Below are 18,692 nucleotides of genomic sequence, written 5' to 3'. Positions count from 1 at the left end.
TCAATAGATCTTTTTTGATGTTGAGATTTATCTCTTGAGATTGTTTTGTGCTCTTTGGTTTGTATTTACATATATATCAACGTCCCACTTATCATTGTCATTGGTCTTAGTCGCAATTTCTCACTCTAGCTTTCTCTCTGACTTCCGGTGTACTCATTTGCAACTCTTTCTACTTCCAACATTGTCTTCAATGTGATTTTGATTCTTGCACTTATCTTTTTTCTGAGATCCACTGGGGCGAGAGAGCCTCTCTGCCCTCTTCGAATGCCTCCACCTAGATTGGTGAGAATGCTGGAAATTGTCCATTTTCTCAGCATTTTGCTAGTCGAAGAGCACATCCATTTCATTGTTAGGCTCAGTGTTAGTGTAAGAGCCTTTCTTTGACTCCTTTGGAATGGTACTGACACGATCTAGTTCCTCCATGAATCTATTTGTCGGCCTTCGACCACGTCCAACTATTCTAGGGGGCATGATTGAAATCAACCTACTCCACAAACCAACAAAGAGATAGATTCTCTACCAAGAGCTTTTGAGGTCACCATCAAAGTTGCCAAAATGGAATGAGCTGCTCATTTTTGATAGCTATTCTAGGTTGCATTACTAGAGTTAGTTAAACTTGATCAAGAAAGCTTACTTCAGATACCAGATCAGGCAAAGACTAAGATTGAACTAAAATGGAAATGTGAGACTGATACTGGAATGTATATTCATATGAGAACAACTGATAGTAAGTACAATAATATGACCCAATTAATTCTTTAAGATTAATGCCAAAAGAGCACAACTAGCTCCAAGAGTGACAATAGACTCAATAGAGTCCAACGACAATGGACACAATCCCCTCACAAAATGAGTAATGGGACTAGGCCTCTGACTGACTCTCTCGTGTGCAATTACTGCACTAATTGGGCTCAATATTTACCAATTCCCATTGTTGGTCTATCTTCCAATTAGGGTCTATTCTCATTGTCTACACACCAACTTGGTTTACCTACCAAAATTGATGGCTTAGCCTAGTAATCTTGCCAGCTTTCTCACTAGCAGTTTCTGAAGGAGAGGAGCTGAGAGCACAGCAGAAGAGGAAGATGAATCGTGCACACACACACACACACACACACACACACACACACACACACACACACACACACACACACACACACACACACACACACACACACACACACACACACACACACACACACACACCACCATAGCCTCACACACAGGTTGGAGGGGGAGAGCCAACACACACTGTGTGCCCCCTTTCTTTATTTTCTATCTTATGCACTAAGGCACATTGTACTTAGTGTTAGTGGCTCACACAAGTGTATAGCTGTACACTTAGGGTTAGTAGCAGTTAGTGATGGCGGTCGACCACATGGCCATTAAACCTAACATTCTCCCACTTCATGGCCAATGTGGGAGACCACAAGAATGGAGGAGAACCACTCTTCACCCAATGCCCATCAACTCACGATAGTGCTGAAACTGATGGCTGGAGAGACTTTTAGTGATTGTATCCACTGTGTTCTCTAATGTAGGAATTATCACTAAATCAAGGCTCTTGTTTGCTAGGCATTATAACACACATCAATGTGTTTTGTTCTGGGATGAGACACTGGATTGTTAGCTAAGGCAATAGCACTCTGACTGTCACAATGAAGAACTGGTGTACACTGCTCCAATCCAAGATCTTTCACTAGGCGAGCAAGCCAAATAGATTCTTTGCATGCCTCACTCAATGCAACATACTCTACCTCTATGGTAGGAATGGATGTACAGTCTCGAAGAACGCATCTCCGAGAAATAGCAGAACTAGTAATGTGTAAATCCAACCTGTTGTATATTTACGACTATCAACACAGCCTGCATAATCGCTGTCTACAAATCCCTGAATGGATGACTCTCCACGACCATAGCAAAACTGTCCATGTGCAGTGCCACTTAAGTATATGAGAATAGACTTGACAACATCCCAATGTTTTTTACTAGGGTTAGACATAAACCTGTTGACAACTCCCACTGCATGTGCAATGTCAGGTCTTGTAGCCACCATGGCATACATGAGACTACCACAAGCTGAAGCATAAGGAACCTTAGCCGTCGCAGCTTTCACCTCAACAGATTTGGGACAATCGTTCTTGCTAAGTTTCAAATATGCAGGCAATGTAGTACTCAAAGCCTTCCCCTTATGCATGTTGAAATGATCAAGAACCTTGTGCACATACTCTTTTTGAGAAAGGTACAACAACCTCTTCTTACGGTCACAAGTAATGCGCATACCCAAAATGTGATTGGTTTCATCCAAATCTTTCATGTCAAATTGACTTTTCAGCTTGGTTTCAAGTCATCAATGTCCTTCTTGGGATCACCAACAATAAGCATGTCATCTACATAAAGGATAAGCATAGCAAGTTTTCCATTGGGTTTTCTTTTTACGTAAAGACATGGATCCTAATTACTGCGCTTATAGCTTAGGGAACGCATAAATGCATCAAACTTTTGATACCATTGTCTCGATGATTGTTTCAAGCCATAGAGACTTTTCAGAACCTTACAGACCAAATGCTCCTTGCCCTTTAGCACAAACCCTTCAGGTTGCTGCATATAAATCTCTTCCTCAAGATCACCATGTAAGAAAGTTGTAATGACATCCATTTGATCAAGCTCCATATCTTTAGTGGCAACCAAAGCAAGCAACATTCTCAGTGTGGTCACCATTGAAAAAAAGATTTCTTGGAAATCAACACCATATTCTTGCTTGAAACCTTTGGCCACTAAACGAGCTTTGTAATTGTCAATCTTCTTCTTGTAAACCCATTTACAAGGCAATGCTTTCCTACCTTTTGGCAACGGAACAAGTTCCCATGTTTTGTTCTTTGCAATACTGGAGAGTTCCCTCTTCATAGCATGTTCCCATTGAACCTTATCATTGGCTAGCATTTCCTCTTTGTAACAAGAAGGCTCACCACTATCTATAAGCAAACAAAATCCAAGCCTGGAACAAAATGTTCTGGCTGATGTGAGACTCTTTGAGATCTCCGCGGCTGATCATGTTGGGTATGCAAGCCGGGGTTCAGTGGTATCTGTATGTGGGAACACCCTCATAGTGCATGCAGCTGGAGGCCACCGGTTCAGTTGCAAGTCAAGTTTGCATGGCTTCTTTTGGCTTATATAAACATTGTAAGGTTTTAAGAAAGAATCATCATTAATCAATAATAGCATGTGCTTTTCCTGGCTACTGTACCGAGTCTCTCTCTCTCTCTCTCTCTCTCTCTCTCTCTCTCTCTCTCTCTCTCTCTCTCTCTCTCTCTCTCTCTCTCTCTCTCTCTCTCTCAATTCTCGCTTCTGCTGCACACGTTCTCCTCGCCACGCCTCAAAGGTGGCATCCCCCATAGCCAAGGCTACCTGACAACTGGTATCAGAGACCAGGAGGGCGCATATCAACACGTTGCATGATTTGATGCTAGCAAGCATAGGCAGAATCGGCAAGAGGTTGCTGATTGAAGAGCTACAGGCAAACAAGCCGCCAAGGGTCTTAAAGATCGACGAGATTCCACAGATTGTTGACGTTTTTTGTCTGGCAGCACGGACTGCTATTGCTGCAGGCTTTGATGGTGTTGAAACTTTGACACAGCGCACGCATACTCCTGGCATATGGATAGAGGAGCAAGTCGAGGCATGGAAGCCCATTATGCAGGCTATACATAACAAAGCGGCCTTCTCAACCTGCTGCGAGCAACACCATCACCCTCGCCATTGCGCTATTGCTGCGTTACAGAGAGTTACAAAGATCGTTTTTTTCCTTTTATTTTCACAATAGCAATTTAATCTTCCACTTATTTAGTCCCTTTAAGAGCTCATTCACACACTTAGTGTTTGATAGTAGCCATATTGGTCAATTTTATTGGATCTTGAAGGAGTTCTGTGCATCGAGCGTTTTGAATGGCCATCATATGGCAGGGCAAGCCAATATGCACTCTCCTGCAACATTTCAAAATGCTGCCAATGATGGTAGCAGTGTTAACAATGATAAGGACACGTTTCATCAAGGTTCCCAAATGGGCATTTTCCATCTTAATTTACATGCAGCACCTCTCTCGAACGCGTATGCCAAGTATACCAGTTTAGTGGTTCGGATACAGCTAGCAATGCGGCAAGTGATGCAGACCATGATGATTTTCTTCAAAGAACTCGGTATATCAACAGATGCAACACATGGAATTTTCTTTGAGACTACAGTACAAGTTTTTCACCAACTATTTTTTGCCAGTTTAGTGTCATAGTTTTGTCAGCTTTAGTCTATTGTCAAAACCATCATAAACTTTCAGTCAAAGTCTCCTTTTACATTATTTGTTGTCAGTTATTGTCATGCTTATCAGTTGTCATCATGTCAAAATTGTACGGGTTATAGACATTGCCACATAAAAAAGTGGTAAGACCACCCTTTGTTGTTTGGTCGAGTTCTGGTCTGTCTCACACTGATGGTTGTTTGAGGGAAGTACACACACACACCTATGCTATAGTCAAGGGGGAGACTTCTACTCATGGTTTCAGGTGAATGAACTCTGCCATGGTATGTCTCGAGTCCATTGTCAGTAGTTTGGGCTTGAGCGGGGGTTGTTGGGTATGCAAGCCCGGGTTCAATGGCATCTGTCTGTGGGAACACCCTCATAGTGCATGCAGCTGTAGGCCACCGATTCAGTTGCAAGTCAATTTTGCATGGTTTCTTTTGGCTTATGTAAACATTCTAAGGTTTTAAGAAAGAATCATCATCAATCAAGAATAGCGTGTGCTTTTCCTGGCTAGTGTATCGAGTCTGTCTCTCTCTCTCTCTCTCTCTCTCTCTCTCTCTCTCTCTCTCTCTCTCTCTCTCTCTCTCTCTCTCTCTCTTTCAATTCTCGCTTCTGCTGCACACCTTCTCCTCGCCATGCCTCAAAGGTGGCATCCCCCATAGCCAAGGCTACCTAACAGATCAGAACTCGTACTAGCCTGTGTAGTAATTGGCTGGAGAGCTGTCTGGACAGGAGGTAATACATTGGAAAACGTCACTTTTTGGAATTCAACCTCTTTCACTAACCGTCTATGCATCTTAGTCTCATTAAAGACAACAACATTGCTATGGATCATTGATTGACTTTTTGGATCCCATAAACAATAGCCAAATTGACCATCTACACCATAGCCAATGGACATGCATTTCCTGGACTTAGGATCTAGCTTAGCACGCAACTCCTTGGATACATGTGCATAAGCTTTACAACCAAATGTGCAGAGTTTTTCATAAGACAATTCATGTCCTGACCTTAACTCCAAAGGTACACGAAACTGTAATGAAGCATGTGGGGATCTATTGATCAAGTACACGACTGTGTATAATGCTTCAACCTAAAATGCTTGTGGTAAATTAGCCTGTGATAGCATAGACATAATCCGCTCTTGGATTGACCTATTCATTCGTTTTGCACCACCATTTTGTGCAGGGGTATAAGGAGCTGTAAACTCACACTTATTTCCCCTACTTAAACAGAAGTCTGTAAACTCTTTGGAGACATATTCTCCACCATTTTCTGAGTGCAAAGCTTTCAACTTATGTTCAGACTGAGTTTCAACACTAGATAAGAACTTCTTAAGGCAAGAAAAGGTCTCATCTGCAGACTTCATGGCATAGACCCAAACATGCCGTGTTACATCGTCAATGAATGTAACATAATAGGACGCACCACCATGGCATTTAGAAGGCATAGGCCCACATAAATCACTATGCACAAGCTCTAAGGGTTTTCTTTCTTTGTCAAAATAATGTGTATGATGTGTTCATGTTTGCTTTCCATATTGATAGTGCTCACAAAAGGGAAAATAAAACTGGCTATGCCACAAAGCAACGGTTGGCAGCTCGGTTACAAAAAGAACACTGTTTTTATCAGATACATAAAGAGGATAAAGTGAACCAACTTTAGAACCATGGGCTATAATAAGATGACCCTTCGCAACATGCCAAGATTGGTGATGAAAAGTGACTTTGTAACCCAAGTCATCAAGACGTCCAACCGAAATTAGATTGCGTGTCAAGGCTGGAACATGACACACATTATGGATGATAAACTTCACCCCATTTTCCATAAGCATGGCAATATCACCTATGCCAACAATGTCACAAGAGTAACTGTCACCAAGTGTAATAGAGCCAATGGTTTCCTCGTATGTAGTAAACCAATGCCTATGAGGTGTGACATGCAACGAAGCACCCGAATCAAGAATCCATGTATGTGATACTTCACCAACTAACAAGGAGTTCAACTGGCATAGAACTCTGCAAAGATAGAGTTTCATGTGCATCATAAAAGACATCATTATTTTCAATCAACATATTAATGTCTTGCACATCACTGTCATCTTGAACTATGTTCAGTTCTTCTATCTTAACCAAACTCTTTGGTTTCTCCTCTTTATCATCATGATCTTTGCTTTTACCTTTGCCCTTTTCTTTGTCACGCTTCCAAGCATAACAATCCTTCTTTATGTGGCCAAAATTATCATAATAATGGCATTGAACATTGCGGTGACCATGAGACTTTGATCTACCCTTTGATGCATCTCTATTGCCCTCTTTCTTGGACTCACGTTGCAAAGAACGGCCTTTACATTGCTTATCATCCCTTTGCACATAATGAGCTTCGCCATAATGCGAGCTAGTCATGGTCTTGCAACGCATCTCCTCTGACAAAAGTGCACTAGTAATATCATCGTATTTTAGCGTACCATTAGGAGCAGAGTTACTAACAACTTTGCAAAAGATATCCCAAGAGGGTGGCAACAATGAACAAAGCAAAAAGATTGCTTTCATCTCATCATCAATGGTCCTGCACTGTGCACGAATTTGGAAAAAAAGAGAATCAAAATCATTGATAGGGTTGGCAACGGTAGTTGACTCCTTCATACAAAGGTTGAAAAGCTTTCGCATCAGGAAAACCTTATTGCTAGCCATATCCTTTTCGTAAGTGTCGCATAATTTCTGCCATAAAGCATGAGCAGTCTCACATTCTAACACTGAAAAGTACACCGAGTCACCAAGGTGCAGTACTCTAATCGTAGACCTACATAGCTCATCAAGCTCCTGTCATGTGCATATCTTTAGTTCTAGCCACATAGGCAATAAACAACTTTTGCTTCTTTTGGACAAGCACATTATGCATTTGGTTCTTCCAAAGCTGAAAATGTGCCATCAAACTTCTTTATTTCATGAATGTCACGGTCTTTGCTAGTAGACATGGTGACAAAACTACCAAAGCATTTTGGGAAAATTTCGACAGAGTCTCCTTTGTATTTGGGACTATGTCAACCAAAATACGAGACAAAATGACCAAGTATGTCACTCACAAAGCATAAAAGAGGGCAATGCCTCTCAAAAGCACACTGTATAGAGACCAATTGAGGCACATAAACCTGACCATAGACCGCCAACTCGGCGTCAAAAGCACCTATACCACTCCATACATGTCCTATGGCGAAGCCTTGTAAGGGATGCTCCAGCTACCTGTATCACCGAAGGTATCTCCACATTTGAGAATACCCCAGCTCAATGAAAACCTCACGCTATCGACCCTCAACAACGTAGGTTATGCAGCAAAACATATAGCCAAGTCTCAGAAATGGCCGGGAGTGCCGTACTAGCCAAAATATGGCTCCACAAAAGCGTACAATGGTAGTATCCGCAAAGACGTACAAGTCTGTCACGACGCTCAAACAGGCGCCAAAAGCATGTGCATGCAAAGAAATATCCCTGCAGGGAGTCAAACTGTTCTCAAAAGAGCTCAAACACTGTCAAAAGTGCCAACATATGCATGTACGCATAAAAAATTGCTCCCACTGGAACTAGAATATCACAAGCACTAAAAAATGTAGCCTTTGAGTCGATGCCGATGCCATGGACAAAGCCAAAATCGAGGCTGAGAAGCACATAGAAAGCTAACCAAGCCGCTCTATGTACATGTACCTGTACCTGTATCTGTACCTGCAGTCGAAGAAAACAATGCCGTCAAACTCCCACTCTATGTGTGTGTATGAGGCCACTCTGAAAGAGGCTACACACTCCCAAATAGGATAAACTTTTGGCCATCACCCTATGTGTGGCTCTTGCTTGATGGTATGTGTGGCCATGATTCATGAAACATGCCATTGCATAGTATGGGGTAGCAAAGCCCCACAATGCACTCATAGAAAATTATAGTTTATGGTAAAAGCTTCAATGAAGACAGTGAGAACAAGAGTACAATTAATAGGTTCTGGTTTATTCGCGAACCTGAAGCTCTGCAGAAAATGTCTAAATAGAAAATTCCATTAGTCCATTTGTTCTTCTAACTCTTCCCTCCCTGATTGGATCACTAACCAGGGCTGAAAGATACTACAAGATGGTGTCATCTTTAGGTTGTTAGGCATACCGTTTGGATTCCGAGTTTCACTAGGACAGAGGTGGCAATGGGTTATGGAGAGATTCTCCACTAAATTGAACATGTGGTTAGGCTTTCAAGCTAATATAGAAGGTAGGGCTATTGTGGTCAAACATTTTCTATCTAGCTATGTACTCTTATTCCTTTCATGCAGGCATTCCCCAAACTCACACCTGAAAAACATCACCAAGGTTTGTAGGAACTTCTTATGGTTAGGAGACCCTCTTAGAAAAGGAATGACAAAAGTGCAATGGAACATCTGTTGTCTCCCAAAGGAAGAAGGGGGGCTAGGTCTTACCAACATCAACTCTTGGGTAGATAAAATAGCTGCTAAGGTAGTCATTAGGGCCATGGAACAACAGGAAGATAAGTGGGTAGTACTACTGTTCAGGAACCTTCCTAAGTTCAAGATTAAAGAGGCAAAAGGCTAGACTGACCTCCCATGGGTTACTATCTTCTTAGGACCAGCTGAAGTCAATGCTAGTGGATCAGACCTTCTCAAATCCTTGTGGAGCTCATGGAACAGATACAGAAGCCGTATCAGAGTAACCTGGGACTCTAAACATAGTATCTCCCTTAGAAGTAATGACTCGTTGTGGTGGTCCCTCCCCCCCACAGCCCCTCTCAACCCTAGGCAACTATGTACAGCCAAAAGAATCCGTAAAAAAGGACTGGCAAAGTGGCAAGATATTTGGCACAAGGAGGAGCACGGATGGTTGTCCGACTCTCAACTCATTCACAAAGCTCAGCTTTAACTTTGGGAATTAAATTTAGTCAAACTCAGAAGGGAAGGTTTCCCCAATGAGTGTTATTGGATGCTCTCCAGCAATGACTCCCCTTCCACTAAAGCCCTTCATTGGAGAGAAAGGAGTAGGCTGTCCAACCCTCCTACTCTTCCCCCTACACTACCCACACCGGTGCATATACTGCTTAATGCTAGATGGAATGTGTCACTAGACAGAAGACAGTGGTATTTTAAATTCAAGACAGTATGGAATCATCACATTCCAGCCAAGCATTCGGTGCTGCTCTGGTTAATACTGCACAAGGCAGTCTAGACGGGGAGCCATATGCTGAAGGCAGGACTAGGGTATGGGACATATAACAGCTGCAATGGAACCGTGGAAGACATTCCCCACCTTTTTTTGAATTATACATGCAGCCAGAGAATCCTTTCACCATTAATCTCAGCTTGGGCTACAACCCGAGCTAGAAACAATTGCTGCTGGGGGATTCAATCTCCACGTTTTCAATTGTATGAAATAAACTAAGGGGAGAATTCTTGTGGGTAATCTGGAAGGAAAGGAATAACAGGGTGTTTGATTACTCTTACCAGACTAAAAGTATGAGAACTCTTCTTGCTAATCTGTATGTGCAGGTAAATGAATTAAAGCTGGACCAGTGCCGCATTTATCAAGCCAATTTCAAAGTGCTCTCAGACTGCATGGGGTACTACAACAGTGCCAATATTAATAAACAACAAGAAGTGCTTCTGGATGTATCCTACACTCACCTACAACGTATGATGGATGAATGTAAGAATGAAGGAGAAAAACTCAAGAGGCAGTATAACAATGGACTTAGGTTAATGCAACATGTTCAGCAAGTGCTTAGTGAACTGCCCAATTCTCTGGATGTTGCTCCCCGTTAAGTGTATGCGCTTTATTGGTCATGTGATTATGTCGAATGGGCATGTAATTATGCCGAATGGTCATCAGTATGGACTGGTTTTGTTTTGCCAGAATTACATGTTTTGTAATCGGCTATATCCTATAATTTTTGTTCTTCTAATATAGTTCACGAGCGTCCGCCTTTATGGAAAAAAAATTAATAGGTTCTCTTCCAATAAATCTACTCCAAATTGAAGTTTATTATCAAAATAACACTTTGCAAGATTCCATAATGTAGCATGGACGTGCTAAAAAAGAAGGGATAAGAAAAAAAAAAACCTAGGAAATCTCCCAAATGTTCCAAAAAATCAGCCTTTAGTGTGTTTACAACCAACTTAAATTGCAAAATCTGAAACAGATTCCTAGCTTGCCTGGAAGAAAATTGATAAATTTTAGAAGTTTCGAAGGAAAATCCGGAAAATCTTTCAAATGTTGACCTTATAATCCAGAAAGAATTTATAGGTGTAGCATTTTTCTCTGTATTTAACAGAAAAAACTTCTTGGCGAGTACCGACTTAGTCCTCTCTCTCTCTCTCTCTCTCTCTCTCTCTCTCTCTCATAGTTTCTCATAGTCACTCTTACACACATACCCTAGTTTCTCATAGTCACTCTTACACACATACCCACACACAAGTGCATGCAGAGATGCACTTATGCACAAAAAGCCATACGCATGCAAATACTTAGACTCTTACACAGAGTGCGTGTTGTCCTTGATGTAAGGGGAGAATATTACATATAACCATTGTATACCTAATGTTCTCAATGAAGTTAGTGGATGGACAGCTTTACGTTTTGTCACAAAAAAGTTGAATGGGTGTGGTAGCTTAGGTTATGATTCTATACAAGGTAGAGTCTAATTACTGGTGTCAACCTAGGAAGAAAGGAGACCTCCACTATTCAGGACAAATTAATAGAGCTGTGGAGATTTCTCTTTGTTTGCACATATAAACTCATAGACACTCTAAGGCCCTACTTTTTGGAGGGCCGTCTAAAGTATCTGCGGAGGTCTGTTTAAATCGACGATCAAACTTCCTCCTCGTAAAGACGCAAAGCAGAAGTACTAGTAGAATTTTGCAAATTTGTGGGAATGTTTGAACTACTTTATTGCATTTTAAAGGAATTTTCTTCCTTCATTCCTAGTTTGAAACAAACTACTCTATATCTTCAACAATCACAATTGTGGTTGGGGGGGGGGGGGGGGGGGGGGGGGGGCGCACGCGTGTGTGTTTGTAAGGGGGCACCTAAGATGAGAGGTGTGTTGATGTTTCTTATCCGACTCTTTTACTTCTGTAGACTCGAGTCGATAAGCTGGTAGAGGGAAAAATCTTGCAACGACTGATATGCTAGCTGGGGCAGGAAGCAAGTTTCTCACTCCGGGGACTCGAGAGTAAAAACTCTTCTCATGACATGTCATTCATTCCACATCCCCTCGTTAATCACGCCATCTAGGGATGGCATCGATGACAACTTTTCATTGTGTGCGTGTTGGTTGCATAACACGTAATATTCTTGGGGAGGCTCGGGAAAATGATTTTATGGAGGCGGGTTTTGATCTTTTTCACCCCTTTTTTGAGAAGGTGAAAATCATTTTGAAGAAGGAAAACTTGAACTTTTCAACTAAAAATCTTGAAAATTTGAGGCACCCATTTTTGGCTTTGAACAGCTTTTAGATGACCTTTTTCCCGAGCCCGGATTCTTGGGCCTTAGGTATATGATGTTTCATGTACCAAGACACACTTGTTCTAAACGTGGGGTCTTTTCAAGGTGGGCAAATAAGAGGGTGGCAGCACTACTCTTTGTTCAAGAGCGGCCTCCATCTCTACCGCAGCACCGCTCTCTCTCTCTCTCTCTCTCTCTCTCACACACACACACACGCACGGACGCACGCACAATGAAGAAGCCTGCGAGAAAACTTCTGCCCCTTTGCTCTTCGATGCTCAACAAGCTGCTAAAGCAGGCTGCGCGCCAGCCCAAGCAGCTGCTGCTGCGGCCAGCCAGGCGGTTCTCGTCTCTTGGGTTCAATTGTGGGGCGTCTCTGCACACACACTCCTTCAGGGCACCGGTGCCACTCTCATCCTGCAGCGCTCATCAGAAGAGGGCGGCGGCTCAGCCCTTAACTCATGACGAAGAGGAGGAGTACCATGCGAGTTACCTTAACCCAACCACGGTTAAGAAACAAATAAATGCTCCCTATGTGAAGAACCCATCAACTTCTACGAGGCACCCAAATGACCCAACACCCAGCTCTTTTGCCCCAAACCCACTACCAGGAAATAAGCCCCTCACATCCCAAAGAAGCACCGGCACCCCACCTCCCCCTTTCCACAAGTTCCTCTCAAGTGAAGCCATACCCAAGTACTCGCATAATCCTTGCTTCGACTTCGCCTCATCTATCGTCGATATGATCATGGCCCACAACCTAGACGACGCCTCCGATCTAGAGGACCTCTACCATTGCTACCTCGAGCTCAACGCTCCCAAGCATCACTCCACCATTACAACTGCTTTTCTCACCTCCATGATCACTCTTAACCTTGTAGTCGAGTAAGCCTTCACAATCCCTTTTTTGGTCTGGTAAAGGACTTGAAATCCTCATAATATTAAAGTGTGCCACTTTTGCGACCACCCTTGCAAGATTGTCTCTTGGACACTCGTCCGTTTAGCCTCAATAAATTTATTGTGAGGCAAGTGTTAATTTTCTAGACAACATGGAAAAAGAATGCAAACTATTTTCCCACAGTGCGGTGACATACCTTCTCGTATGGTCGTGATTTTAGGCTACATCTCTCTTGTATTGTTGTAAGAATATTCTTACTACGCCATGATGGCATGAAGAGAAGGGAAAAAGGCTTTACCTCTTTAGTGAGGGAAAAAATCCGTTAAACTAATTAATGAAACCCTCCGTCAAGAGGTCAGGGGAGAGTAGATCTGGACCATGCATTTACTGTCCATTACTCGCAAGAATTTCTGTGCAGGGGCTTTGGAGGATTGCTGCCAAGGTCCAAGTTCCAAGTTAGCACACAGAAACCTTGCGTGAACATGAAGGTGCTCACTGCTCTGACAAGTTAGTGCCCGGAAGAGACTATCTTGGCACATCCAGATTCCACACGCAGCATGCAGAATGCTGGGATTGCTTGATTGTACGAAATTTTGGCTCCCCTCCCATGGACCTTGACGGTTCGGAATGGTCTCCTGGAGACCCAGCCTCCAGGAGAACTATTCCCTTGTAATAACAATTCTCACAGTGGCTCTCAGCCTCCGCCGATCCCCATGTGGTCATTGTTATTGCAGGGAATGGTCTCCCATTCCCTACACCATCAAGGTCCACAATCCTTGTTCATAAAGCACACGGGGGTGCACCGAGGGATCAACGGCTCGAGTGCATCCCGCCGTTGGATCTCATCTGGCTGGATAAAAAAAAACGCGCCGAATGTCCTACTCCCTGCTCGAGCTCGCGACCCCATCCTACACACTCGCGCACCTCAATCATCCCGCCTAGCACGCATCCATGCAAGCAATGCTCCTTTAAGTGTATAAAAACCTGCCCCCTCTAGGTGCGTAGATCCAATAGCCTAAAGGCCCCCGCCTTGCCGAACGCGCTCCCCGCCGTTGATCCTTCGAGTGACATCCCGTGTCACTTATAAACGAGGGTCCACAATCGGGGATCGGCAGTAAATCTGGACCGTGCATTTACTGTCCATTACTCCCAAGAATTTATGTGCAAGGGTTGTGGACTGTTGCCAACTTAGCACACACAAATGAACGGTGCTCTGGCACACGTTAGTGCCCGGAAGAGACTACCTTGGCACATCCACACAAGGTGCTGACACGTCAGCATGCAGAATGCTGGCCTCGCTTGATTGTACAACAACTCAGTATTCAAAATGGAAATTCTGACCCCCTCCCATGGACCTTGACGGTAGGGAACGGTCTCCCAAAGCCCTTGTAATAACAGTTCCACAGTGGCTCCTGTCCTCCACCGGTCGCCACGTGCTCATTGTTATTATAGGGAATGGTCTTGAAAAAGACCATTTGAAGACCATTCCCTACCCTGAAGACCATAATTCCCTATGGCACCTTCATGGACTTGGACAGCGTTCATTTTTCCAACAAGACTCCATGTTTGTGTGTCCAAATTTTAACAGAGTAGCTGCCTATTTTTACGATAAGATGTCTAATATGCTACCGTTCTTCTTCAAGACAAGCTTGTGAGATATTATAGCCTGATTTTATGATTTGTCCATTGCAACATGGATGAATGCGCTTTTGGTACTTTATACGAAAACGCAGTGGTCTCTTTGTTCAAGCAACTTGACCTTATATATTACTCAATCCCAGCTTGAGTCTCGTGTCTTCAAGTTCTATTCAAAGTTCAGTTTTTATCTACTTAAGTATTAGAGCATGAATCAGACTAAAGCACCTTATTAATACTGAATTGGATAAGGTGCTCTAGTGAGACCTTGCACATAAACCACTATATTGCACTATTGTTTTCTTGATTGTGCAAAGTCTCTTCTAGCCGATGTTTCTTCATAATAAGAACGATATCTTCCACCCACAAGAAGTTTTGGACAACTTCTCACAATAATTCCCACATTCTGACTTACCTCAACATCATGAGCTTCTGCTCGGGAGGCACCGCATACCTAGCCACTGGGCCAACGGTCCCCTGCCCCCAATCGTACCTAGCTAGGTATGCGGTGCCTCCCGAGCAGAAGCTCATGATGTTATTCATTGTAAGATAAACACTGGAAAAGACTCCGTTTTCCTGGCACCAAATTTGTGGCCACGATTTCTGCGGCAAACCTTCATTATGTGGTATCTTCAGGAGATGGCAAACCAAGGGAAAAGGGAATGGGTGCACGCACAGCGAGGCAGGGGGCCCGGCTCGACAACGTAGGTGGCAGACGAGACATGTCATAAGCATGAGCTAAGAAATTTCTTTCGCAGTTGTCACTTGATGTTACAAGATTAATAGTAGTCTTGTTGCTATGTACTGCAACTCAAATTTCTTGCAACTATATTCTTTCCACCACAATGGAGCATTTAACTTGTTGATGATGTATGTGTGCCAAGGATTATGGAACCTCCCATGCCTATTGGCAGAATCTTCCCTTTGAAGAACCTCCTTGCCTTCGTCCATGGCAATCATTGCATGTGCACCCCCTTGTTTGTGCTCTTCCATTGTATTTGTCTCGCTACTATAAACATCCATTTGAGTATAGGTTGTAGCCACATTTATTAATTATGACCTCTATGAAGATTAGCATACAATGTCTATGATACTTTTCCTCTGTATTTGTGCTAATTAGCATACAATCCATACGCTGTAACCTTGGAGGTGATATATCTATTCTCCTAACCTTAGGTGTTAAAGCTAACTGGCATACATTACGATGTGTATATTTATTTGTATACAATGTATCTCCGGGGCCTCCACTCAGTATTAGAAAACCCTTTATATCATAGTGATTTTTAAAACTCCTTCTGTCATTGTAAACTTGTAAATTTTTTGAAATAAAAAAACCCACTTGATGAACTCACATGCTACATTTACATATTTTAAGGTGGACCCCTCGAGAATGTATCCTTCTTCTTTATATTATTCTAGTTAGCTTACAACGCGTGTGCTAACCAGCCTAAACATCTAGTGAGAAATGGTGCTAATACTTAGTTTTATGGATCCTATATGCTAACTAGGATACATGTCCTACGTATCATGTTTATATTTGTGTAGCTAGCATAAACAAGTAGGTGCTAGTGCTAGCTCGTAGACAACCTCTATGGTTGCTAGAGTATGTCACCAATTGATAAAGAGATTCTCATCACATCATGGTGGCCTTCAACCATGAAGTCATCATAGGCACATCCTAAAGAACACGGACACCATCTAGGAACAACTCAACATGATCCTTGGAATCATCATGTAGTGGTTTGTGTAGGAGTTAGGGTAAATTAGTAAGTGGTGTATTTATGGTGTGTGCATGCATGTATTATCAAAGAGAGTAGAACACAATCTCAAGGACACAATATAGACTCTAAACCTTGATTATCCCATTAGCCCTATAAAGAGAATCGACACACTATATTGCAAAATTTTCTTATGCCAATAAAGCAAAGGTAGTTACTTTGTGGTGAAGCTTTCGAGAGTCAGGACCCAGGTTCATCATCATACATAGCCAATGCCCTCATTCCCTCTTTGCATTCAACAACTAGTGTGCTTGCAGTAGCACGCAACTACATATCCTTGATGTCGCACACACAAATCCTTGTTGGGCAAGGCGATCAATATGCACACCCACTATTTGGATCAAGCCTCGATTAGTTGGTTGTAGCATGCACCTACAACCCTAAGTAGCATTCTTCATTCATTCTGGAGACAAATAATATGCAAATAACATGCATATTATTCGTTGACCCATATTATACCCCCGTTTTATATAGCGCCAATGCCATGTCAGCAAAAACGAGGTGCCATATAACTTCTCAATTTTTTCGATCGAAAACATTTTTGATAATTTTTTTTTGTCTATAAGCAGACATCGCTGCCTCTTGGGCACATTTGACACTTAAAAAGGTAATCAATGTGCAATGCAAATTTTACAAATAAAGCAAACTCTTGACTTGATAAATAGATTGGAAGTTAATAAAATAGTTTTAAAATAAATTTGATAAAAAATAATTTATATTATTCTTGATCAAAATTTGACATATAATTTTATTTTTAAGAGCTAAGTCTCTCACTCTTGCAAGTGGTGGAGTGTGAACTTCATATACACACTTCAAATAGATATGGTAATCGTAAAGGTTTGCGATTGATTATTATTTAGCAATGTCACTTGTAGCTCTTATAGCTTGTGCATTTTGTAACGATAATTATTTGAAGACTTGATTAATATTATCGATTATTTTGTAATGATAATTATTTTGAAGACTTGATTAATATTATCGATTACCATCAAAGAGATAATAATTACGTGATCACATGAAATGTCTTGTGATTACTAAGTGTTATTACCATAATCACACCTAGAATTATACAAAGAAGCTAATGAAAGGGGACCTAGTAACCCATAAAAAACGCATTGGAATTTTTTTTCTCGGTGGCCCACCAAGCTCCAGCATTTTACTGATGGACCCGTTGATAAAAAGAAAAATCTTGACGGGCATGCAACTTAATAAAAAGGACGGCCCACCTAGGTCCGCAAGGTGGAATTGTTTGAGCCTTGGAGAGAGAGAGAGAGAGAGAGAGAGAGAGAGAGAGAGAGAGAGAGAGAGAGAGAGAGAGAGAGAGAGATGACAACCTCTCATGTACGTCGAGAGGAGAAAGGGAGTAATGTTGGAATTAGGATTGCAGGGAAACACACATAGCTTGGAGAAGACGAAGGAAGCTCAAGGCACACAACAGAGAGTGTATTGCTTAGTGTGCAATGGAAAGATGGATAGCCCTAGAGTGATGGATGTATATAAAATGCACGGGATAAAAAACCTCCTAAAGAGAGAAAAAATGCCCCGGCGGTCCTAGTGTGTTCACACACATCACTACCACATGTGTATGGTAACAAATCCCCCCTAAGAGTGATGCGGTGAACAAGGGCAGGCACGAAGAGTAAAGGGAAGTGCCATGCCCTGAAGACAGGATCAGTCCACAAAGGGGAGCAAGCCCAAAGCTTTGCCAAAAGCTTCGAACTTCTCACGAGACAATGCCTTTGTTGAAAGATATGCAAGGTTGTCCTGTGTTGGCACATAAGCCAAGCTGATCTCTCTTGTTGAGAGTCTCTCCCTGACATAGTGGTAATGCACCTCAATGTGCTTTGTGCGAGCATGAAAAGTTGGGTTCCTCGTAACTGCCCAATGCGCTCTGACTGTCAGTGTAGATGATGTTGGAAATGTCTTGTCCAACACCCAAATGATCCATAAGCCGTCTGAGCCATACACACACAACCGTAGCTGTGAAGACTACCATGTACTCAGCCTCACAAATGGAAGTGGCCACAATAGTTTACTTCTTGCTCAACCATGAAATACATGAACTGCCAAGCATGAAAGATATTCCACTTATGGACACTCGTGTGTCATAATAACTAGCCCAATTTGAGTCCAGAAAGGCATGTAAATTTGGAGGCAATGATCCCCCCTTGGGATAAAACAATCCAAGATGAAAAGTGCCACTCAAGTAGCAAAAAATCCTCTTGACTGCCTGCCAATGCTTAGACCCTGGGCTATGCATAAATTTGCTGACCTATGAGACTGCAAACTAAATATTCGGTCTCGTGTTGCATACATAAATGAGGCAACCAACAACAATTTGGTAAAGAGTGACATCATCAAGATCACTAGCATCATGTAGACTCAACTTCAAACGTGTTTCCATGGGGGTGGCAATAGGTTTGCAATCCTCAAGTCCAAACTTACATAGAAATGTATCTATGTAACTTTTCTGACACAAGGCAATACCACCATCACACTGCTTAAACTCTATGCCAAGGTTATGATGCTACAATCCCAAATATTTCATCTTGAAAGTAGCATTCAAATCAGCCTTAAATTCAACAATATGTGCATCATT

The 18,692-nt window shown here is 42.3% G+C and overlaps 1 protein-coding gene across 1 annotated transcript; it reads left to right on the top strand.

Annotated features, from left to right (window-relative positions):
• The first annotated feature begins 11,834 nt into the window (after window positions 1-11,834).
• Window positions 11,835-12,862, top strand: LOC147465606 (uncharacterized). Its single transcript, XM_086495268.1, has one exon. The coding sequence runs from the start codon at window positions 11,835-11,837 to the stop codon at window positions 12,669-12,671; it is 837 nt and encodes a 278-aa protein (XP_086351394.1). The 3' UTR covers window positions 12,672-12,862.
• Window positions 12,863-18,692: the final 5,830 nt, after the last annotated feature.

Source organism: Adiantum capillus-veneris, chromosome 1, assembly GCF_014529385.1.
Source record: "Adiantum capillus-veneris isolate H3 chromosome 1, ASM1452938v2, whole genome shotgun sequence".
In the NCBI taxonomy this organism is placed as follows: Eukaryota; Viridiplantae; Streptophyta; class Polypodiopsida; order Polypodiales; family Pteridaceae; genus Adiantum; species Adiantum capillus-veneris.
This window is presented reverse-complemented; position numbering and strand designations above follow the sequence as displayed.